The sequence below is a fragment of the Platalea leucorodia genome, assembly GCF_965183815.1.
Source record: "Platalea leucorodia genome assembly, chromosome: 2".
In the NCBI taxonomy this organism is placed as follows: Eukaryota; Metazoa; Chordata; class Aves; order Pelecaniformes; family Threskiornithidae; genus Platalea; species Platalea leucorodia.
In genome coordinates this window covers 131,726,361-131,750,672 of record NC_138824.1, presented here as the reverse complement: position 1 = coordinate 131,750,672, position 24,312 = coordinate 131,726,361, and the positions used below count along the sequence as shown (strand labels likewise).

Here is a 24,312-nt window from a genome sequence, read left to right as displayed (position 1 = left end):
TTTTTCTAGGCTAGTGAGATGGCATCCTAACGTCCTGCGAGACCGACGGTGGGCGCAGCCAGGGCTGCTCTGGCACCGAAGGGAAGGACAACCCGGGCACACAGAAATAGAGCGGGAAAGGAAGGGGGAGAACAGAAGCGGAGCTGCTATTTAATAGGGGAAGGCGCTTAACACATCAAAGAGCTGGAGTATTACAACATGTACCAGAAAACTGGGACATCTTTGCCCAGGTTTAACAGAGCTCCTAAAATACCTACAGACACTGCCAGAGAGAATAAAGGACAGCTTTTCTTCCGCAGCTCAGTAAATGACTCATTTCCCGAATGCAGGCTCCCGTTGCCGGAGCCTGCTTTGTCATTTTTACCTTCTCCGTAAGACAGTGGGGTCTTTTCACCGCTCCAAGGGCCGTGCTCCCAACCATCAGATTTCTAAGCACCAAATTCCTCCTTTGCTGAACTTGCTCCCTGTTTCTTGTTACCACACGCTTTCCTTCAAGCCCCAGGACAAGCCGTTCCTGCTGACGGGAAGCTTCGTCCCGCTTCTGCCCCCACCCTGCCACCCTCCTCCCACCTCCTCAGCCACCTGCTTGCACTGTGACAGAGACCCTCTCCTCCCCTCCGTGGTTTCTTCCTCCTTTCAATCACACCATAGAATTTATAATTGATTTTTTTTTGTTTTTTTAAAGGCAAGGCGCCAACGCGGATAGACCCGAGGGAAACGCTGCCCCGCCGTTTGAGGTGAAGTTTCCAGCGCTGCCTGAGGTGTGCCTTGTTTTGGGAGCCCTTCCACGCTCAGCACACAAAAAGGGTTTTTCTCCTGTGTGGGCCCGCTGGTGCCTGTCGGCGTGAGCCCTCCGTTCGGAGCGCTGCCCACGCTGGGAACACTCACGGGTGTTTGTTCTCACCCGGGTGGGTTCGCTGGTGCTGGGCCAGCGTTGAGAAATCACCGAAGCCTTTTCCACGCCGCGCGCATTCGAAGGGCCTCTCGCCAGCGTGGGCTCTCTGGTGATTCCGGAGGTGAGAGTTTCGGCTGAAGCTTTTCCTGCATTCGAGACAAGGGCAGGGCCTTTCTCCTGCGTGCGTTCTTCCGTGGGAGATCGGGGGGAGCTCACCCTGAAGTTTTCCCCACGCTCATTGCATATGAAGGGCTCTCACCTGGGTGGGTTCTCTGGTGTTGAATTAAACCAGAGCACCCCCTGAAGCCCTTGTTACACTTGGGACATCTGTGGGGTTTCTCTGTCTGGGATGCCTCACGCTGCTGAAGATTTGATGTCTGACTGACGATTTCCTGACACTGACTGTACCCAGCGTGATCGTCTCCTATAGCATTTTCTGGGTGGAGAAGGATGCTGTGGAGACCCTCAAGGGCCTTTTCTAGATGAACGCTGTCATCCTGCCTCTCCCCAGGGAGGTCCCTCTGGTGCCTTTCTGGCACGTGCGGGCTCTCATAGGCATCTGCATTGCTACATCTCTGGAAAGCATTATCTTTAAATGCCTCCGGTAATGTCTCGTATTGTTCCACATTCTCGGGATCATCTGCCAGGGGACTGTCATCTTCGTTCCCACTATTGGCCTCATCATCTTAATGAAAGAGAAGCCAACATGAATGCTCAGCAAGAAAGCAAGGTAAGGAAAGGGCCTTGGAGACGGTGAGCCTTACTAAACCCTAGTTTAAGGTTGGACTCAGAGGGCAACACCTCTTCTTCACCCAGATTCAGGATTGTTCCCATCCTTAATCCATGATGACTAATGATGACCTTGGCTGTAAACTCAGCACAGAAGTGACTTCACTGGCTTTCTGTTATGGAGGTACTGAAGTAATTTGGTGTATTCCTCACCTTTGGAGATGTCGTAGGGAAATTCCTTCCTGAGATCTCCTCCAAAATGGCCACGCACAGCTCCTTCTCTCCTTCCATCTGGAGACCACCCATGAACGGACCCTGAACGAGACTGCAGAGCAGCAGTTATTACCAGCCAGATGGTCACTCCCTAGGGAGGATGCTCTTGGCCCTACAGGCTACCCCAGGGAACCGCCTTTTAGCACGAACACTACCCCATCCCTCATCCCACCGCCTGGTAAATTCGAGCTGAGCATCCCCTCCACGGCAGACGCAGTGCCCGTGTTCGCCAGGGGCCGAGGCCCCAGGGGATGGAGGGCAGGGAGGGGGGGACCCTTCGTCCCACCAGCAGAGCGGGGAGAAACCTGCCCCACAGCAGCGGGGTGGGAGAACGGCCCGAGGGGCAGCGGCCTCCTCGGCGCTCCTCTCGCCTCCAGCGCCGACGCGGTGGGGAAGGTGCTTGGGAGAAGCCCCACAAGCCAAGTAAGACATTGCAAGGGACACCAGGAGGGAGAACAGGCACGCTTACCGCAACGCAGTTGATCCGCTGCAAGTTTACACTTTAGTCTACTTCACAGTAACTTGTTTATATACTTTTATGCTTGGCAGGTTAGCAAAGTGGCTACAAAAGGTACTTGATCAGTAAGAGCCTTATTATTTTTTAAGTTAGCTGACCAGTACCATTCATCTAATTTAATTAGTTTGTTGGCAATCAGTAAAGCAAACTATTGATTATCAATGAAACTCCACTCTCAACAGGATCACAGGCAGTAAGAAGAATTTTACTTATGTATACACACGGGAAAAGAAAAAAATGTTAAGGCTCCTTTGCTGGAAAGCTATTTATTTACCCTTCAGGCATGCAGAAAAGGGGGAAGGGGCAAAGATATGTCAGCCATACTTACCTGCTACAGACAAATTAATTACTTATGGTTCCAGCAAGTACAAAAGCTAAGCTTAACGACCACCTTTTGCTGTTAAATATTTTGTCGCCAGAGAGGAACAGATTTTTGCTTGCTAAAATGGACCGGGAACTCTAAGCTATTAATGTACATTTTTAATAAATGTAGGAATACTGAAGAAGCTCCAGAGGAACAGAAGCAAAAGTGGCTGTCATGTCAAGGCTGGAAATGCAAGCCTGGCACTGGCATTGCCCATACAGGATACAGTCAATGGAGGACAGCTGGGCAGTAAATGCCAATGAGCCTGTTTTTATGAAGAATCCATACTGTCAGACAAGCGTGACGCTGGGATTTTGAGTGCATCGCAGATTTCAAATAATGACAAAACTTTTGATTTATGATTGGATGAAGTTTGATTTACAGGTTGTCATTTTATACTATGACATTAAATGAATTAATCACAAAATAAATGTTAACTTTCTCAGTTGTGATCTTTAAATCAAAACTGCTTTTTTTAAACCAACCAACCAACCAACCAACCTTTGGCTCGATTCATAGGCTTGGTGCAGAATCACAATGTGAAACATTATGTATAGCCTCTGCTGTAGGAAACCAGCATAACAACGGTCTCTTAACCTGAAAAATCCGTCACTTATACATCTAGAATAATCGATTATAGCCACTGTAAAGCTAATTAGGAAAGTGAGATTAGAGTAGGATGCATTTCAAAAGACATCCTCATTTCATCAGTCCCTGTCACGACCCCTGCGGTCCCATGTAATGCTCTTCTCCCTCCTCAAAGCTCTCCATCTGCATCACCACCTCAGTTCAAAAACCACTGGATAACTGGAATTCACATCTGGCTGTGCCATGGATTTCTTTCTCATACCAACGCTTGTCATTTCTAGAAGTTCCTCATTCACATAACTAAACTTCTCACATTTCTTAAATAAAATGTGCCTCTGCAGTGCTAGCAGCAAGCACTGAATATTAAGCAGTTGAGGACCAATCTAAGCAAGTGAAAAGAACAGTAACCAAAAATAAAGAAGATATATTCAGTCTCCAGCTTGGTCCTAGAACAGATGCCACCCAATTTTGAGCGCGTTGATTAGGCAGGTAGGGGTTTGTTGTCAAATAGCCAGAAGCTCCCGACAGCGAGGTGCTCAGTTAACAGACTGGTTTGAACTGGGGAGTTGTGGGGTTACGCTTTTCTTGTCAAGTTCATCGCCCATATAAAAAAATGCAGAGAACTTTTTTGGCACCAAAAGTACGTCTACAAACCCGGTTTCTCCACCTGGCATCGATGGATACATCTCTCCTCTCACAACTGCGGAGTCATAGGAATGGGTGGGAAAGAGGGCTGTAGAGAATGAGGGCTGGAAGTTAAGCACTGCCCGGCAATAGCACTTACACTGTGTAGTATCTTCCATCAAAATGCTTAGTATGCATTGCAGAAGAGCATTGAGGCAAAGACAGACTGCTGCCTTAAGATGTGGAAAGCCAGCCTAGAAAGTTAAAAGAAAACAAAATCCATGAGGGCAAAGCAATTTTTGCATTTTATGTTAGTAATATAATTTCATTCTTGAAGATTTTGCAGATATTACAAACATTTCAGATCACTTTCTTCTGCGTTTTGAGGGATTTGTTTGATGTTGGTTTTACTGCCAGAGCCTTTTTAGCACTTCTGCGTGAAGAATGCCAGGACAGTCCAGTGGTGCCCAGGCTAGCAAAGCTTCCACAGAATTTGTTCAGCAGCCCATTTAGTCATTAATTCGTACGTCTGCTGGTGCTAACTAGAAGAGCTGACCTCTTCTCCAGGTGGACCAGTCCCTTCCCATTGCTTCCTGTTGGCGCAGCGTGGTGCAAACCAGTAGTCATTGCTGCTGGTATCTGAAGGTGGGATGCTGGTAAGAAAGCTGTACCCACGAGCTGTGCGAGCAGTGCTTGATGGCCTTAGACCTCCAGAATATCTGTGCACAGTCTCACTCTGTAACTCCATCAGCTTCAAGCACGTCATGTTGCAGCTTCACGCAGAGCTTCCAAAAAAGGTGTAGAGAGGCATTTCTTCATCGAGTTCTTTCAGTCCAAAAGAGTCTTTACCATCTAATACAGAATAGCTGTAATACATCTGCCTCTGTGAGTCTTCATAGGTATTGCTCAGTTTTTGTAAAAGCCAGTTAAAGAGTTTTAAGGTGCCAGTACGCAGGAGAGTTTGCCTAGCTTGTTAACCAACTATTACGCTCCAAACCAAGTGTCTCGCCCACATCCCTTCTCAAGGACTTTCTCCTTCAGTAAGGCTCAGCCTGGTTTGAAGATCTTTCTTTCAAGGTGATGCTGTAGCACTTTCTCCTCAGATTAATTACCAAGTAATACTCTTCAGAAAGTCATCCAAGCCTTTTATTGCAATAGTTCTCAAGGCTAAAAGGGACAACTGCACGGCCTATTCTTACTGCCCAAATAATACAGTCCACAGACTTTCACCCCCTTACGTACACTGAGCCTAAGAACTTGGGCCTGACTGAACCGTGCAATACAGAAAAGCATCCAGACCTCATCCATAGGTGTCAAGGGAAGAAGAATGTATCACTTTGCTTGGTGACTAAGTCTTTTCACTGCTAAAAATGTATACCTTATTTTTCAGTCTGGATTTGTCAAGGTTCAGTTTCTGGCTTTTGATTTCTTGCTATGCTTTCTCTACTAGAATAAAAAGCTTTTGAGAACTCTGAAGTTCCTCCCAGTGAAGGTACTTATATACCCTGTAATCACCTCATCCCTTCACATTTTTTTGTAAAAAATTACATGAATGGATCATCTTCAGTTTCTCATCCCATGATTTTTTTTTTTTTCAAATATTCTTGCATCTCAAATTTTTCAATGTGGTGATTTCACCAGGAGCTAGATATACATTTTTGTGATAATCCCGTATGCAACTTTAGGTATGTAAGCTTTTTAATTAATCTAGACCAAAAGCACACTGGGTTTTTACATGTACTTGAGCTTTCTACACACTTTACTTCTAAATGCTGGTGCCATAAGGACAAGCGCATACCCACCGCTACGTTCAAGACAGTCACTCTGATGGCAGGCTTCTTTTGGTCCATCTTGCGATTGATGTCCCTTGTCTGTGAGGCTCTGGAAGGAAACTGGCACACAGGTATCGCTAGAGCACTGCGGTCAGCCACAAGGAGTAATCAAGACATGAAAACTCTTTGACGCTGAGCACGGCACGATAGGTTTTGCCTGTAAGAAGTGGTCGAGGCAGCTGTTTTTTAGCATTCAAGTTTTCTTGCTTCTAGGGGATTTTCCTCATCCCTCTTAAATTTACTAGTTATATATTTATAGAGACATAGTTATTTTTATGATGATCTCATTTACCTTGTACTCCCTGTTCACACTGTTGCTAGAAATGAGGGAAGGGGAATGACAAAGGAAGAGAGGAAGGTGTTTTGGACGAGGATTGTCACTGACCCACCGCCGGGTGCGGTGAGCGCAGTATAAACCTGCGATTTGCTTGTGTGTCCCTTCCCCGCAGCTCCGGGCAGAGCGAGGGCCGAGCCTACACTTACTCCTCAGTGGCATCCTTGGCTTGGAAAGGAAGTTTATCATCAGCTGTTCAATAGGATTGATGCTTGCTTCAGACAATTTACATCTGCTGGCTCTGTCGGTCTGTGCCTCTTGCTACCACAAGATGGTATCTTTAGCGAGAGTTTCCCCTCACTCGCTCTGTGAAGTCCAATTTAATATTCTGACTGCCGAGTTTCTGTATTCACAAAGCCTGCGCTTTTATCACATAAATAACACAGAGCAAGGCTGCTGGTGCAGGCTGCCTGCTACTGGGTGTCAGACAGAGATTAACGCCGAAATATCACGTCCAGTATTCATGCAAGTGTTCATCTCGCCTCCTCTCCTGCTAACACCCTTGGGTGCTTTGCAACCCCTTTTACAAGTCAAAATTTCACAGCGTTGCTTTAGGGGAACGGCTTGATGCACCTATTTCAAGAAAAGGTCTCTGGTTCATTCTCCAACGATTGCTCAAGTGGGAGCAATGCCCAGGATGATCAACCCCTTGCTGTATTGTGGACAGCAGTTATCCCCTCTGCCAGTCTTCCATTTTGCCAGGCTAAACTCTTCGTCTCACCTCTCTTGACACAAACTCTCCATTCCTAAGCCTAAATACTCCTGTCTTGCCCCGTCCCACTGAGACAAGCCCTCCTAACCTGGGTGAGCAGGACCGTACACCGTCTCTCAGATGCGTTCATCCTGCTTTGTACAACACTGGTACTTTTTTAGTTTCATCAGAAATACCCTTTCGATGCACGCATGCTTTGCCAACGCCATAAGGCTCTCTGGCAGGGCTGCTCATGAGGTTTCCATTGATTCAGTAAGTGCCTGGACCAATTCCTAAGAAAAACCCCCTCCCTGCATGTCAAGGGCCATTAAAATACGAAGATACCACCTCCGGCTCAGGAAGCTGCAGGCCATTTCAGGGTCCATTTGTGAAGTATCAACACATACTTATTTTTCTACTCTTCTGCGGGAATCTGCTCTTGGTCAGTGTTGAGCCAAGATGCTGGGTTAGACAGACCTTAGTTTTGACCCAGCACAGCCACTCTTTTATTTTCACTTGCTTTCTTTCACCTTGCATTGGTGATCTGTGTCATTATGGCTGACTATACGCTCAGGTCTTTCTCAACATTCATGATTTCGGACTGACAACATCCCAGATTATAGTGAAAGGGTTTATTCCTAGCCCCTGGAGGAACAAGTTTGCCTTTTGACTTCTTTAATTTCTTTTGTCTTCTGCTGTCCGGGCCTCAAGATTATCTGATCCTTTATTTTCTTTATTGACTATTCTTCCTAACTTTCTTCTGCTTCAAACAAATTCTTCTTGCCACTACAGATTTGTCCTAGTACCAGGATTTAGTGACATTCACTAAAACACCTAGGAGTTTCCTTTTCCATTTTACACTTCATTGTTGCTCCTTTATCCAGTTCCTTATCCACCGTGCAGCTCTCGTGTTCAACTTCATATTTTCAAGACAAATTAATCAAGATGAAGTAGTACATCCATTACTGAAGTTCAGCTACATGAGACGTACCATACATCCTTCATCTGGAGAATGATGTATCTCATAAAAAGCAGTATCTGGTTTCCCTGAAAACTCTTGTCTTTGGTATCCCAAGTAATTCTGAATCTTCAGTGACACTTTTCTTCAAAATACACTCTGTGGCCTCACAGATGGTTCAAGGCAAGCCAAGCAGCGCTGTGGAGGGGTTCGCGGGACTGCTGGGCACAATCCACACACCAGTCATGGACGGGTCTATCTGTCCACATGAGACATCTTCCCGCGCCCCACCTCCTGGAACCCGTGCACAGGCCTCTGTCGCGGCTGCTGTAGCAGACTGCGGGCATCCACTCGTGTTCTTTGGGGCTTCTTCCACTCATTGCCTTGCTGAAGCTTTAGCATGAATTGGTGAAGAGATGGCTATGCAGAGACACGCAGCACCAGCCTGCGGAAGAAATGACTTGGGGACGTTCTTCCTTTTTGTGGCTGTATCATACTGCAGTTCACGTGGGGCTTCTGTGGGACCCCAGACCAACACATGATGCTATTTTCTCACTCATGCAGCAGCTCATCCTTTCTGGTTTACATGGTAACAGCCAGCCATCATACCTGTTGCCTAGGACTACTTGTACAATGGAAACCATGCCAGAAAGCAAACAGTGCAACTGTTGATACACACGGACACAGAGTGCTTTTTTCTTCCTCCCCAAATCCTTCCCTGAATTTTTACCTGCACGTAGCTTGGCTGTATGAGTGACTGCTCTTCTCAAACCTTTTCACATGCGAGTTTGCTCAGCCTGAAATGTTGTTGTCAAAAAGACTCTTGCGCTTCACATTAAAAAAACCAAGCAGGCCACCACCGACCTTCACACATCCCACACGTGAACCAGCACACAGAGGAACGTTTCCTTTCCAAAGCCCACAGAACGCCTACGGCTTTGCACTGAGAGAAGCCAGCTCCCAGAGCTACAAGATGAAGGCTAAAAATAACCCATTAAGGATTAATTTCAGAATTTTTAAATACAGCTAATTAATATGCATAGGAAAGGCACACGGTCTCCAGGAAGGAGCATACACAATCAGAGCCTACGAGGGAACGAGGGGAGGGCAACACGCAGGCAGAGTGCCAAAGGAGAAATAAAAGAGGATATTTGCTATATATCCTCGGATCGAGGACGTGCAAGGAAAGTGTGTTTCAGAAGAGGCAGAAGTAGAGGGGTGAAACACTTCAGGGTTGAAGAGGCAGAGACAACGCAATGCACCCACCTCATTTGAAGAGCAGCGGGGACAGTAACGAAGCCTTCGGTATTGGCCAAAACGTCCTACGCAAGGACAGAGAGCTTGATCTCATTAGAGCAGGAGGCAAGGTCTTGCGCGTTGGGGCTCAGCGGCTGGGACGGCGTGCCGTGGATAGAGGTAGCAAACACGCGTTGATGCAAGAAGTGAATGTCGCTGAGGTGGCTGAAGGGCAGAGCACGCGACGGGAAGCTCAATGGGTGCGAAAGACGCTGCTTTGGGGGCGGCGCTGCGGTAGGAAGCTGGGCGCATCAGGAACGCGCAGCGCTTGCGTGGAAAGCGAGGGAGCCACAGCTGAGGCGTGGCTGGATCTCAAGATGGACGGCACACCGGGACAGCAGGGCGCTGCCTGGTGTCATGTGTTGCACTGAATTACGGCACTCTGGAAGCAATTTTCTCTTATGAAGTAATACTGAAGGAGGGCATTGCATCCTGAGGCAGAAGCACCCTGGGAAGGCCGGGCACTGGAGATCAAGCACTGAAACAGGACGCACAGGATGCCACGCCACGAAAACAAGGTATGAGCAACATGGGTGATGTCAGGCAGCAAGGATTACCTACAGTTAATGTGAATCAGAAAGCAAATCTGGTTACTCACTTGCTGTACTGCAAAACAGAGAGCTATAGCGGCAGTTCCAGTGAATTTAAAGGTGCAGGGGGAAAACAGGCTCACTCGAAGCAAATTCCTCATCCCCATTTCCCTGTGAACAACATGTAAACAATTACAAACCTCTCCCTTTTCACAGAGGGCAGAGGAACGGATGGACAGACTTAATTGCCCAATTCACTGCTTATTTAGTATCAAGAAAAGCTGGGGCTTTAACCTGGTCTCTTAAGAAAATTAAGTTTATTTAGTAGCACTGCTTGTCTGCCTGCCCCCTTTACCCTCATCACTAAGAATCTTTGAGCTTTTTAGCCACTTTCACACAAATTTAACAACAGGGTAGAAATCTCAAAACCTTGTGAGATTCGGCGGCTTTCACGACGGCACACAGGAACAGCCTCGAACTCTTGTACGTTTAGCTACATCTTGAGAAAAATTAGCGCACTACAGTGACCTGTTAAAAGCGAGGCGTGCAGGCGTTGAATTCTGCAGCAGGGGGTCTTGGTGCATGTGTAAGTTGACAAAGTCCCGAGCAGAGCTGCGGGGGAAAGCAAAGCTGCAGCACCACCAAGCCCAGGAAAGAGCATCAGCTTCACAGCCCGGTGCTACAGGAGGTTGCTGTTGGAGGCAAAGGACACAAAATGCACCTTTTTCACTTAAAGACATTCTTTATTCAATCTTTTTTATGTACAATATTATTTTTAATCTGTAAAAAGTACATATGCAGGATTCCAGGTCAGAGGCAGAAGGTTTCCACATCAGAAGATAGACTTTTGCCCTTTCATTATTTTGGAGGAAAAATAATCTGTCAGTTTTAGACAAAGCAAGAATAAAGGCAGAATGCAAATCCAACTTCCACCAAGCGATTAGGATTAAAGGCAACAATTCACCGTAACAAGTCAGGCTGTCTCCTTCGACTTCGGTGGTTCCCGACTTTTCCGGGCCATTACAGAGCAGGTTGTTAGAAGGGGCTAACAGCCAAAGCAGCCGGTGCTTACCATCCCTGCTACAGCTGCACGCACAGAACTTGCAAAAGAGCCTGGGCTTCCTCTTTGGATGGCAACTCAACCTCTCGAGTCAGAAGACTGTTTCTCAAAATTCAAGGAGCGAAAGAGGGATGTCTTATCAGGGTGAACAGATCTCCGAACTACAGCGTGGATCAAGAGCTTGCTTTTATTTTTCTCTGGTAACAAGAAGCCTGTTTCTTAATTTGTCCCCTTAAAAACATGGACTAAACTTATTAATGTACATAACAGGCTCAATTTGCTAAAAGCCTATTACTACAGCCCTGAGATGTAAACTGCCTCACCATTTTCTGTGGATTCCAGGTTACACTGTTGATCCTTTCAATGTTACTGCTATTAACCACTTCTCCAAACGAGGGAGAGTCACATTATGAAGGCTTTTGATATCATTTCCTGAGGGATAGAAGAAGGGATCATGTAAGACAGCCCAACAGGGCTTCGCTCAGCTGTAAGTCAGCACAAGGTATACCTTTAGCCTTAAAGGATGGTATTACAGGGAGCGTGCAATTATTTTCACTTTTCAGAACCTGGATACTCAACATTCAAATCTCGTAAAATACTGGGTGGGAATATGTCAGTGATTGGGAGGTAGAAGACAGCGATCCACAACTTTGGAGCAGGGAGCCTCAAAGGTGGGCCTGGCACAGGGAACTACCTGCTTTTCCCTTTACTCCAGTGTATTTCCTATTTTCCATACTTTTCTTAAGCATTCAGTATTAAGGACCATATTGTGCAGCAAAATGAACACCCAGAATATCACATTCAAGGGTTTCGTTTTTATTTAGAGGACAAAGCTAAGAAGTTGACTTCTCGACTGCAGGACACACACAGCTCCAGGGTGGCCAATGGAAGCTGCAGAAATCTGGCTTCTTCAAAAAGTCAAGCTGTAAGCGTTAGAAAAAAATGTACCGCTAGCAGATCCTGACCCACAGGCAAGCTTGAGGCTTGGATTAGGGAAAGAACTGAACATCCTTGTTTTGTCTGCATGCAAACAGGAGAGAGACAATTCTGGGATTTCCAGGCTCTTGCCCAAATCCAGTGGGCCAAAAACGTACATGGTTTTCTGTTCTTTATTTCATCCTGTAAGAGGAGAGGGTATTGTAGAAATCGCTAAAATGGGACAGCTACCTAAAGAAAATGAGGATTGTTTTGTTAGAGAATACAGTGCAAGACTCGGAAACAACTAGGACTAAAAAGTCATTTTGTGCTTAAATTTACACTCTGTCTTCATGAAAGTATGTAAGACAGCAGCAACAGAATGAAAATGGCAATATTCTACTGTACCTTACAGACCCAGAGGGAAAACAGTCTGAACTTTGGGTGGCACGTAACGCCGTTCTGCAGACCAGAACCTACTTCTCTGTGAAGGACTCGGAACGAGGGCACGTCCTTTCAGTCAGAAGTTTCAGTATCCACGGTGCTTGGTTATTATGCACCCGCCTCGCTCAGAACCCATTACCTCCAAACTCAGCTTGCTCTAGGAAATCTCAGCATGGAGAGATTCATGAATGACACAGCAATTAGTCCATAAAATGCATGATTTTTGATCGACTATGCACATCAGTAGCTTCTGGAGGAAAAGGATAGTTTGTATTTTAAAGAGTGATAGAGTAGAAACTGACAGCCGTTGGGTTAACCGGAAAACGAGAAACAAGTGTCCTTTATTTGGTACCTGCTGCTTGTCTACACAAAGAAGAAATAGCAGTACTGTACATCTGCTTTGAGAAAAATACCATCCCATAACATGAAATGGCTTAGGTCCTCAATTCAAGCATTCTTGTGGCAGTGAGTTAACCCATGGGGATTCACGGAGGAATTAATCTGAAGGGTCGCTCCTTCATTCACAAGAAGGGAGTGGAAGAGCAGCAAACAATGATAAGAAGTTTGCTGTTTCTGGGACTCCAGAATTCTGTCCTGGACCTTTCTCTGAACAGACTGGCAGCCATTCTACGTCTGCATTTATCAGGGGGTGTATGGGGTGGAAAGTGCCTTTTTCTTTTTATTCTTTTTTTTTTTTTTTTTTTTTTTTTTAAACAGCAGAGTCTGCTTTTCCTCTTTCTCCTTTGTACCCAGGGAGATTTAGGAGAACAAGGCAATCAAGTGCAGTTTTAAAGTAATAACAGTTCTCATGGGGTGGAAAAAACTCATTTTGAAAACACAACACATCTGAACTTTGGAAAATGGAAAATGACCAGCTCTTCAGTAAGTTACTGAATACTAATTAGAAAAATACATTAAAGTGGGACCAGTAAGAAGAATCCATTTATTAAGCTACTTCTAATTTTAAATAAACAATTACTTGAATCAGTATTATTTACTGTATCAATTACTTTACCAGTTATCAAATGATTTTTAAGATACTGCTGCAAACTACAGTAACTAAGTAACTGGTATTAATGTAAAAACGTTGAGATTGGAGTTTTTTCCAAGCTCTAGGTCCTCCTCCTCTTAAACTAAAGCAACTGTCTGGAAAAAAGCATCTGATAGCATTTTTTCTTCGATCATGTGATGATTTCTGTGTCTAAGTTAGTGTCAAAGACGAGTGAAGAAAAATTTTACGGGGGAAATTCTACTATAATGTACAGTCAGATATATCATCATATGTTGGAGAGAAAAGCTTTTATATATAAAACTTACTTCATATATAAACATTCTTGAGGGGGGAGAAATAGCACTCATTCCCTTTAGATCTGATGCTGTACTGCTGTGGCTCGCTGCAGAGTTCTTCCACTCACTTTAGTATGAAAACACAATCAAGATTTTTTAAAGACTCAACCTGTGCACTAATTAGGAGGGAAAGGAGCACCTCACGGCTCCTTTTCAGCAAAGGGGCCAGTCACCATGGCAAAAGGATTTGAAAGCTAAAAAGGGGAATAAAAAGAACAATTTGAGCTGTAAGGATTCTGGAACAATGGTTAAAAAAAAGGGATTGAGATATACTTGAAAAGATGAAAATTCTTTTAGCAAATAAGTGAAGACTGAAGCAGATTCCATTTAAGTGATAGCGTCCAGCCCAGCCTAGGAGTACTCAGAAAAAAAACCATGCAGGTAACAGCATCTCATTTCTCATAAAGTAATGGAAGAAGAGACTCTTCAGTTTCTTTTTCCACTCATACGTAAGAGATGTTATGTTGTTTCCAAAGATCACGTTGGCTTTGTACTGGAGCACCAAGAAGAAAAGGAGTTTTGTAAACTAAATCAAATGTAGTTTTGGGCTTCTGTCATACACATACCTGCAAAGAAGGTTCCACAACAGTATCCAAAGAATGAAATTTAACTTTTAGGAAAAAATCTGGATTCTGTGGAAAAACAGAAAGGAACAAACTCCTGCTGCTTAGCTCCAGGGGAGCATTTTTAAGTGCCATATACTGTATCCTGTTATATAAATCAGGAGAGACTGTGTTTCTCTCACGGTGAGATTGTCATCTCTGTTTATTTAGCTAAAAGAACCAGGACTGATAGGAGAATGCTTTATTCCACGTGACAGGATTTGTGAGGAAGGGAAACTTAGGCTCCCTCCTACCCCTGCGATATGCTCCCGAGTCTGTGACTGTAGCTTGCCAGATGAACTAAGCCCATGTCGCTGCCAGTGAACTGCAAACCAAATGCTTACTCACCGTTTTTTTGGATGTAAGCATACAACACAGATCTTTCAACATTATTTTGAAAAGGGGAAAATGAGGAGGCAACAGTTTTTATAGTTTAGAGTTTAGTTCTAATAGCTTAGAGGCCCTGAGAATGGCTGCCAGTCTGGACAAACAGATGCTCCTTAGAGAATTCAGACAGGTACAGAAAAAAAATTCAAATCCTGATGCTGCTGGTGCAGTGATGTTGCTTTTTGTTGTTGCTTTGTTCATGCCATCATCAAACACAAAAAAAAAAGAAAAAGAAAATCTAGGTATTTGGAACCCACCCGCTCTGAGGAGGTGACTAGTGCGTTGTTCCTTGCAACAGCCAGCTGCAGCAGCAGCAAGTTCCTCTCCCGGGATGGGAAAGCCTCTTCTTCCTTACGCTGCTGCATTTATATTAAACAGTAGATTCCATGTCTTGCTAGGGGTTCAAAGCGTATGAAGTCTCTGTCCTGCAAATACCACACTAATGTGTTTTGGTCATGTATAAAACAGAACTTTTAACTTATCTATATGTTGAAGAGCTTCGTTTCTCACGCCAGTACTTGCTTGACTCAGAGGTCTAGTCTTATCAAGTGTCTGTCTCCTCTCTTGCTTAAAGTCTCAAGTGGTCCATGTAAACAAAACAGAGCTGCAAACAGTCTCTACTCCTCTTCATAGAGCTGCTTTTATCGATATGCAGGATTTCCTGACAGTGTGGTGTTGGCTAAATGTAAAACAGGCAGAGGATGAGCTTCTGTGTTAAAAACCCAGTTGTCTAATGGTAGAAGGTCATCATTGGAGAAAAGCAGATACAAATACCTAGGTATCAAGACAGAGAGGAAAAATGGTGGGTATTAAAGCAGAGCAACAGACAGGCAGGCGCAACACAGCAGCTTCAGGCCCCCCCAGTCAGCAGCTAAAGCTATAAATAAGTTATTTGCTTTCAATCTTTGCACAGCACCCACACAAACTTCCCTATTATCATGATCCGAAGAATCATTTTATCATTATCAAGCCCTTCAATGAAAAGTTGCTATAAAGACAGCATTTTAATCTTTCCAAGTAACTTTTGCTTTTCAAGGCTCCCTTCAAAGACTTGCAAAAGAAGTATGAAGACACCAAGCATAAGGATTTGGGGGAGAGGGGAGCAGAGAAGAAGTTGGCAGAAAATTCTTCCTAATGGAGTAAACCCACTTGGAAATGACTAATCCTCTTTAATCCCAACCAAATATTTCGAGGAAGCACAAGAGAAACCACTAAGCCATGCCAGATATCTGACTTGTCCTCACCGTGCTGGAAGCTGCTTCAGCTTCTGGTGGGAGGAAATGGGCCAATATATTGTGCAGAGGGGATTCATAAACGCTGTACATTATAAAGTAATGCAGAGCAAATGAAGCGTGTAACAAAATTAAGGTTTCTGGACATACGTGGAAGAAGAGTATTTCTTGGTTCTTTTTTCTTAATACACACTTTTGAATGCGGCTGTGCTATACTTTGTAGGAGACATTGCTGGTAGGGATCTTTGTCAAGGCTTCCAAACTCAATTGCTAAAATTCAAAAGGCACTTCCCTTCTTCCAGAAAACCTGACCGTGCAAGTACAACTGTAACATTGTGGGTGCGCAGGACCTCTCGGCTCCTGCTACAGCATCGTGGGTGCGCAGGACCTCTCGGCTCCTGCTACAGCATCGTGGGTGCGCAGGACCTCTCGGCTCCTGCTACAGCTTGCTTTCCTGCCACCCAGGAGAGGACAGGTCTTGCCGCACGGGACAAGGAAGGGGTGTCGCTCCCCTCAGCGGACTCTGTCACATCCAGAACGTGCACACACATTGTTCTGCCTTCGCTCTGCGGAGGCTGCCGTTACTTCACTCTCTCTCAATCAGACGCTGGTAGTGTCTCCTGCCTACAGTCCCGTGTCACTGCCCGATCATTCTCCCATCGCCTTTACTTGCCAGTTGTATCCACAGCACAACCCAGTCAGTGAAGCTCTACCTCTTCTCCCCTTCCTCACCAATTACCTGTTTACAGATAAAAATCTATTGCTGAGATGATTTGGTTTTGTCCCTCATGTCTAGTCTCTTTCTCTACATCTTTCATTCACCCTTAAAGTGTCATGCCTTTCTTTTCCTCCTTCCTCCTCCTTCCTCCTACCTTGCCTTCTCCCTCTGCAGCTCTTCAAACTCTTTTTCACCACAGCAGCAATGTTTCATCTTACTCAAATTCACCTTCCTCATTTGATTCACGCCTTTCCTTTGAGTAACTTAAGCAACCTATTTCTACGTCTTGCTCCTTCCCACTCAACAGCTACCTTCTTGCCACTCATACTGCCCAAACTCTCATAATTTGCCGAGTATGTTTGATAAACCAATGTATCCGAGCAGCAACAATGCATGTTTGGGAGAGGTATCGATCTTGAATATGAGGGGAATGAAGATGCAGAAGTTACCATCAATAGCAGAAAAGATCACAGCAGGCATTCCGTAACACGCATTTTATGCCCCTCTTCTGAGGGACATCTTCATTTTCCTCATGGCATCACAGCCAACCCTTCTGCCTTTATTTCCACAGCCATCTGAGCTATCCTGACCTTACATCCTCTGTTTTATCTCAAGGTGATACCAGTTTCTGGTTTGGCTATGCCAATCGCATCAACATCAAACATCTAATATCCAGCTCTCCAATAAAACGTTTTGTCCTGCAAGAAAGAAATGATCCAAACCAAAAGCCAATAAAAATTTCCAAGCTCCTTCCTAGAACTGCCTTCTTTTGCAACGCTGGCACTATACTACATCCAGTTACTGAGTGATGCATCGGTGAATTTTCAGATCTCCTTGTGATTATTTAAGATGCAGAGAGGATTTTGGTGATACTTCAAAGGTCAGCTTTGCCACCACAGAAATCGCTGAGGAGCAGATTTCATTCTCTGATTTGGCTTTTATAGGCAGATCAATCATATAAGATCAGCTCCTGGGGAGGTATTGCTTCTCTGACTGGACCTGTTTGAAGCTGCTGCCTCTCTCTTTGGGAGTATAGCTTTTAGCCTCCAGAAAATGAACTTGAAGGAGTAAGTAAAATGAAATTAATGAAGACAACAGAGGAGGTAGCAGCGGCTGATTTTCTTTTTATAATGATAAGATGGGGAAACAAAGTATTGCGACTACGTAGAGGAATTCGGTAAGGAGCCAGCAGAAGGACAGAACAGCCAGACTCTGCCCTTACACGTGATGAACTCGGAGCCCCTTCTTGCCCTTGAAACACGTTGTGGTGCCCGAAGGCGGCACCAGTACTGCCACTTTCGGTACCTGCTTTCTCCCCGCTGCATTTTGAGCTCCCAATACACAAAATCAACGTTCGCATGCATCAGCTACAGCTAAAACCTGAAAAATTGATATTGCTGATACTGTAAACTCTGCTGCTGTACAGAAACCCTGTTTATTCTGCAAAACCTGCAATGCCACGCTAGATTCCCAAATGGTTACAATTGTTTTTTCATCATCACTGGGTTGTAAAGACAGAAAGGGCACCTTAATGAGTCTCCGTTGCTGACAGGTTTGTGCAACAACATCGGTATCACCCCTTCCATCACACCTTGGCAGAAAGTGGTGTGGATATGTCAGCAGAGGCAACAACTACGTCTCCTAATAGCAGCTCTGGCCTCATTCACACTGCCAGCAATGACTTCTGGCTATGGTTTTAACTAACTAAAACAGTCCCCAAACTGTTATGCAGGAAGGAAAAAAGAGGGGTAGAGAATATAGCCAACTCGGATGCTTTTCTTCCAAAAGCAGACAATTCACAAGATTTCAAGAAGGTAACCAGTGTTGGTAGGTTTCAGTGCCAGAACTATACTACCAAATTTGCTGATGTAACTTGAGTATCAAGAAAATTGTCACACATTAGAAGGCACTTTCATAGGCAAAACCCCAGAGCGATCACAACTGTGTGCCAAGAGTGCTCTTGATAGCTGGTTTGTGTCAATGATGAAAGAGGTGAGCAGCCATGACATGCTAGCTCAGTTTTAAAAATGGATCTCTTAATAAAATCCCCATAACATATTCGTACCTTTATACAAGTTTTTCTTATCGCATGTATCATCTCCGTAAGTTAGAGGTTATGGCATACTCTAGTATAGCATTTTTTGTTATTAATTAAAAAGAAACATGGTGGAAGACCAACGACTTTGAACCTGGAACCAAATATGCAACAGAGTGCATTAGCTTCTGCAGGGTGGACTACAGGTGTCCTACTGATTTGACTGAATTGAAAATATTTAAGTATGGAAGAGATTATAAAATGTGCCTGATATTCATGCTTACACCAAAAAGCATTCTAGAAAAACATGTTGTGAGATAAAAACAGAAAAATCATCCAAGGGCACGAAGGACTTGTTGCATGCATTTACTCCCTTCCAGTGACACACACAGGAGAAACAGGTTCTACAGTACCAGAGCATGGCACATACTTGTGTAAGGCATGTCAAGTCAGTATATCTAAAAAAAAGTCTTTTGCAAAGGGAATTTCTTAAAAGGAGATAACCTCTCCTCTACTGTGATGCCAGAAATAAAGAGAAGTCTTAGAAACTAAAGCTCTCTCAGCATAAGCTTCTTGTATGGGAAATTCTGCTTGTATTTTCTGCTGGTAAAAGGGGCTGATCTGGGACCCTAAAGCTGGGGAAAAAAGAAAGCCCAAACCATAAACCACCCCGAGAAGACAAGAGATTATTTGCTGAGCCACCACATTCTTCTAGAATTTAGGTGCTAGCTTTTACAGGGAGAGGCGAGAGTGAAGAGAACTTACTTCAAAGTTTCAGCAAGGAAAAAGCTCTGCTGTACGTCGTCATATGTAGGAGATGAGGAATAGACATCCTTGACACCAGAAAAGCCACCGCTGACTCGGCAATACTTGTCAATTGCCTGCAAAGAAGAAGGGAAAAGAAAAGGAGAATTTCATTGTACAGCAAAATTTGGAAACGTTAAAGGATGAGGCTTGATCAACAAAGGAGGCAGCTCCTTCCGTGATGCGTTATTCCGTTGTGAATCCCCTTGTCAGAGTATGCTGTGGACGTTGACAGTTTACGCTGACCAAAAAAAAATAAAAAGGGACTGGACACATACAGAAGCAAAATCCCTCCAGGGCTACTAACGACACCACGTTTGGCAAACTGCTAGATGCTAAGAAAGTATTCTGGGGAAGCATACTTTCTTTCCTGGGTATTTACTGGCAACTGATATGGATGACAGGACACGGACTCGGTAGACTTTTGCTCTTAGCTGGCACGCCTCCTCATAGGTAACACCGAGTACAACGTCCATCAGTCAATCAACGCCACGTGTGCTATGAGGTGCATAGGAAGATGACAAACATCCCTGGATTTTGCAGCTGGAAGAGTTTGAAGAGTTACAGGAACTCTGTGACTAGTAGCTAGTCATAGGGACTTACTGAAAGTAGGAATAAAATACTGTACTCATCTTTAGGGACTGTTGATTTCATCTTACAAACTCTCCCAGCTGCTGCTTTCTCCCCACATTTCCATCTCCTACACATGCTCTTCTCTGTTTCCCCTTTCTACAGTTGAAACTCAAGTCAGCTTGTGTGCTGGACTGCAGAAGAGCTCGTTATCCTAAAAGCATCAAGTTTAAATCCATAAACATTCCGTGCAGAAAGGGGCCAATGGATCCGTGATTCACAAATCACCCAGCTAGCCAGCTCCAACACAGTACCGCAAAAAGCACAATGGAAGAGGAGGAGACTGGAAAGAACGCGTTAGTAGCTCAGAGCACCTCTCGCCTACGCTTTCATTATTCCGCTCACACGCGCGACCTTACAGCACACGAGGATATCAGCCATTAAAACCAGCCCCAAAGAAACGACTCTGAAATGATTCACGGGTTATTTGTGCTTCCCCGCTGCTTTGGCAGTGCTTGCTCAGCAGACACCAACTCTTTTAATAGATTCATGCAGGGACAGAAAAGGCACAGTGATGAAGGAAAATGTTCGGCTCAGGATGGCTGTCATTGCCAGCTACTGAACGTAGCTACCTGTAGTTCAGTAATCTATGATTCAGCCCGTTAGCCTGTATGAAGCTTCTCTCCGCATGGTGCGTTAGGCCCACATTTTTGTTAATTCTGATTTTTGCTAGTTATACTCAACAGAAGCTGAGGGGAGTCAAGGCAGGGGAGCAAGTAAGTTTTGAATGATGTCCCTTTTTATGCAGAGAAAACAAATTCAACCAAAATTAACTCTTCAAGGTCCTTACTATAGCCTTTGCATACTAGAAATACTGGGAAACAAAGGAGAATTTTCCACTGGACATATGCATGAAGAATGCTGGCAGATGCCATCACTGATATCAGGAGGAAAAGGCAAATGAGCAAGGTACCTAGGGCAGCAAGTCACAGCACGTCAGGTACTACAGCTAACCTCCTCCTAGTATACCCCCTCACCCTGTGGAAACGTGAGGTTGTTCATGGACCAAAGATTAATCCAGACTGTACAAAGGTCTTTCAAATTTCTGAAGACCGAGAGTTTTAAAGGAGAGACCGGCAAAAGGATGTTACTGGAATGGCTGTGGCTCTAGAGCCTGAGCTTATGCCAAGAAAGGTACAGTCTTTCTTGGCAAAATTTAATTCTCGCTGTAATTCCTTATCTCAAGTGGAGCTTTCTCCCAATTTGGATGGAAATGCTCCTTTTTCTGTTGGGACTTGAGCCTAAAAGGAGAAAGCGTCTGGATGCATTCTTTTCCGAGCTGGTTACTGGTGCAGGCTACGGCTACTCTGAGACTATTCACATGTTGGGATTTGGGTTGACCAGGTTTTCTCTGGAGAGAAAGGTGTATGCGACACATCTAGCCCAACAGCATCACACGCGTGACAATCTCTGTCTGCACGCCCTCGCACACACAAGTAATGCCAGCTATCACATGGCAGCCAAACAAAACAAAACAAAAAAAAAAAAAAAAAGAAAAGAAAAAAAATTGCTTGGCTGACTTCTTAAGAAAGAATGCACACACTGTTTATGCAGCCATTTGCACGTTCCTCCCCACAGGTCCTACAGCAGGTGTTATATGCATAAACAAGAGCCAAAGCACTTCTGCTTTCTAGGCAGGGAAAGAAGTGCCTCCTCTTGCCACTATCGCCTTATTTATAATATGGCAGAATACGACCTTGTCTCTGCTCTGGAGCACGGCAAGATGGGAGGAAGCTCCAATGGTTACAGCCCTGCGGGAATTCCTAGCGTGCAGAGTCTGACCTTGTAGGTGCTCCTCTGGCCAACGATTCAGCAATCCTGGCACTGCGTGCCACAGCTCGGACAGGAGAAGCTTGCTAGCGACGGTGGCAAAATGAAAAGAAGGAACAAACGGCACCACTGTTAGGACAGCCTCCTTCCTCCTCAAGAATTCAAACCCCAATCAGCATAAGAGACCCAACTCGCTTGTTCTGGAGGCTGCAGGTAACAAACAGCACTGAGATCCTGCTCTGTGCTGTACAGGTCTCATGCTTGGATAACTAAGTGCAACACCGGTGAAGCTAGCAGGCCTAGAAGCCTGAAGAAAGAAAATGTATGATTTATATTGACTTTTTTTTTTCCCCCTTACAATTACCAAGTAGTCTTGTATCTTCAGAAATTTCTCCTTGGGGAGACAGACTCTGGCCAGACTGGAGTTCAGGACAGGCAGAGGATTTATCCTAGTTGATCAGAGATCTAGACACTGCAGGAGTAATGAACCGTAGAGGAAAAATTCCTCTTTAAGCCTGCTATACAGCTATCCATCCAAATATGGATAAACAAATTGTCCTTGATTCGGGGGTGTACAGAACTTCAGGACACTGTCTGCAAAGTCTGGTGCTGTAGACGAGCTGCTTAAAAGGCACTTGAAATTTGCCGTGTTGTGCCGTCACACAGATCTCGGAGTACTTGGTGCAGAGGCATCTGCTTTGCCACCTGGACACTCTTTCACTCAAGAGCTGAAGACCCTTGAGAAAATGATGCTAAATTTATTGCACCCTAGAATACAGGGAAGTCCTAGACGACTGGAAGGGTATCAAGGTAATGCTGCTATTATTATGAGGCACTGGCAGGCTAAATAACTTTAAGATGGTAGACCTGATGTTAGTCCCAAACAATTACAGAAACACTTGTAAATAGAAGAATAAGAGGATAATTGACACCAATCAGCATGGTTTTATAGAAAATTATCTTGCTCACAAGCTTGATTTCATTCTTTGAGGTCTACAAATTGGCAGATAAAGGTAACTGCAGAGGTGTAATAAATCTAAAAGTTCCTAAAGCAATTGACATGGTACCATAAGACTTTATGATAAGACAAAGCAGCACTATACCATACCAATATCACTATCTTAATTTAAAACTCCCTGACAGTGCTCTAAGAACAAACTGGCAATGTAAAATCATCAACAAATAGAGCTGCTTCTCACAGAAATCCACAAGGAACGGACTGAAGTTTTACCAATCACCGCAACGCTGCTGCTGGCAAAAATGACACGGGTAAGTAAGAGCAGTCAGTGTAATCTGGCGGGAAGGGGGCCCCAAACTAAAGGCATTTCATATAACCAGTCACAGAATCCTAAATCTAGACATAAAGGCTGTGTACCTGCAGAACCAGATTAGCCTGGAAAGTAGAGATGCTGAAAAGAATTCAGTGGCCACATAAGACGGTCCGGTCCGGGCTCCTGCTGGGATGCCGCGGCAGGCGCGCAGGCGGGGACGGTAACCGGCCGCAGGGATACCATTGCACAGGGCTGTGCATAAAGACAAAACTGGAACACGCAATTCTAGAATTCATTTTTAAAAAAGGATGATGAACTGACGTGGGTGCAGACATTTGGAGAAAATGCTTTACAGTGGGGGACAATACGATTTGTTTAGCATCTTAAGCAGACTCAGTAGTAAGCTTATTACAACCTATGAAAACTCTTTGGAAAGAAAACATGAGGGAACAAAAGACATTTTAATATGGTATAGGAAGTCATAGGAAAATCCAGTGATTGACAGCTGAAACTAGACAAATTCAAATGGGAAAGCACAAGTAATTAAATAATGGAACAAACTGCCAAAAGAAGTGGATTTTCCAGTTCCCTTTATTCAAATCAAGAGTAGAACAGAAGAATATGCAGTAGTGTACTCTTGCCAAATACACGTGTCTCGGCTCAAAAAGTGAAATTTCTGAGCCTGGGACACACAGGGAGGTCAGAGTTGATCCAAGTTCTTTGGAACTACAACTGGAGGTGCCTCTAGATCAGACCCCAGCTCCCTCATTCCTCCGAGGGTGTTTTTGCGGTCGCACGTGTGACTTCTTGACTACGCCAACAACGCGCTCATAAAAACTGTGCCCGTCTGTTCACCAGCTTACCTCCCCAAAGCACCTCTCTGGTACTCGTGGCTTCCAACCCACGAACTGTGAACCCGTTTCTTTCGCCTCCCACCTAAAGCCTTGCTCTTTTCTGTCTACTTTGCTTCACTAAGTAGAGAGCTGTAGGTCTTTCCGCTCCATCTTACTGTCAATCCTCAATTTGCCCGAAGTTAACCCGAACTTGAGGTCTGGTGTATTATTCTGCCTTTAAGTAGAAACTCTGAACGAACTCGGCAGCCTCCGTGGCGCAATCCTACTTAGTCCGATACAGAAGTCCCCAACAAATAGTTGAACCCTTCATTCACACATCTTAGATTAGTAATTGGCTTTACATGCCTATTGTGCAGTGGTGGCTCTTATTGCTTTCAAATAATTAGCCTAAAAAGGATTTTAGTCATTTTCTGTATTTACCCTGAATATCTTGCACGCCTATTTCCGTAATACTTCAGCCAGGCCCCCAGCATACCATCATCCAATTTAGCTGGCCCGATACAACTGGGATGGATGTTGTCTCTAGCGCTAAGTATAGTATTAGGGAGAATTAGCCTTTTTTTTATTAGGAAAGAGATAGAGGCCCTGTCACAGGGATTTCTCATCACTGAG

The 24,312-nt window shown here is 44.6% G+C and overlaps 1 protein-coding gene across 2 annotated transcripts in view; it reads right to left on the bottom strand.

Moving 5' to 3' along the window:
* Positions 1-10,441: 10,441 nt before the first annotated feature.
* Positions 10,442-24,312, bottom strand: part of MAN1A2 (mannosidase alpha class 1A member 2) — a 140,799-nt gene continuing 126,928 nt past the window's right edge. The window contains exons 12-13 of one of the 2 annotated variants that reach the window (XM_082304291.1): positions 19,137-19,252; positions 10,442-15,160 (exon numbers count right to left, since the gene is read on the bottom strand). In XM_082304291.1, the coding sequence (XP_082160417.1) occupies positions 15,028-15,160; positions 19,137-19,252 (249 nt within the window). In that variant the 3' untranslated portion in view covers positions 10,442-15,027. The remainder of the gene's footprint in view (positions 15,161-19,136; positions 19,253-24,312) is intronic. The other variant, XM_082304292.1, reaches the window with a different exon arrangement.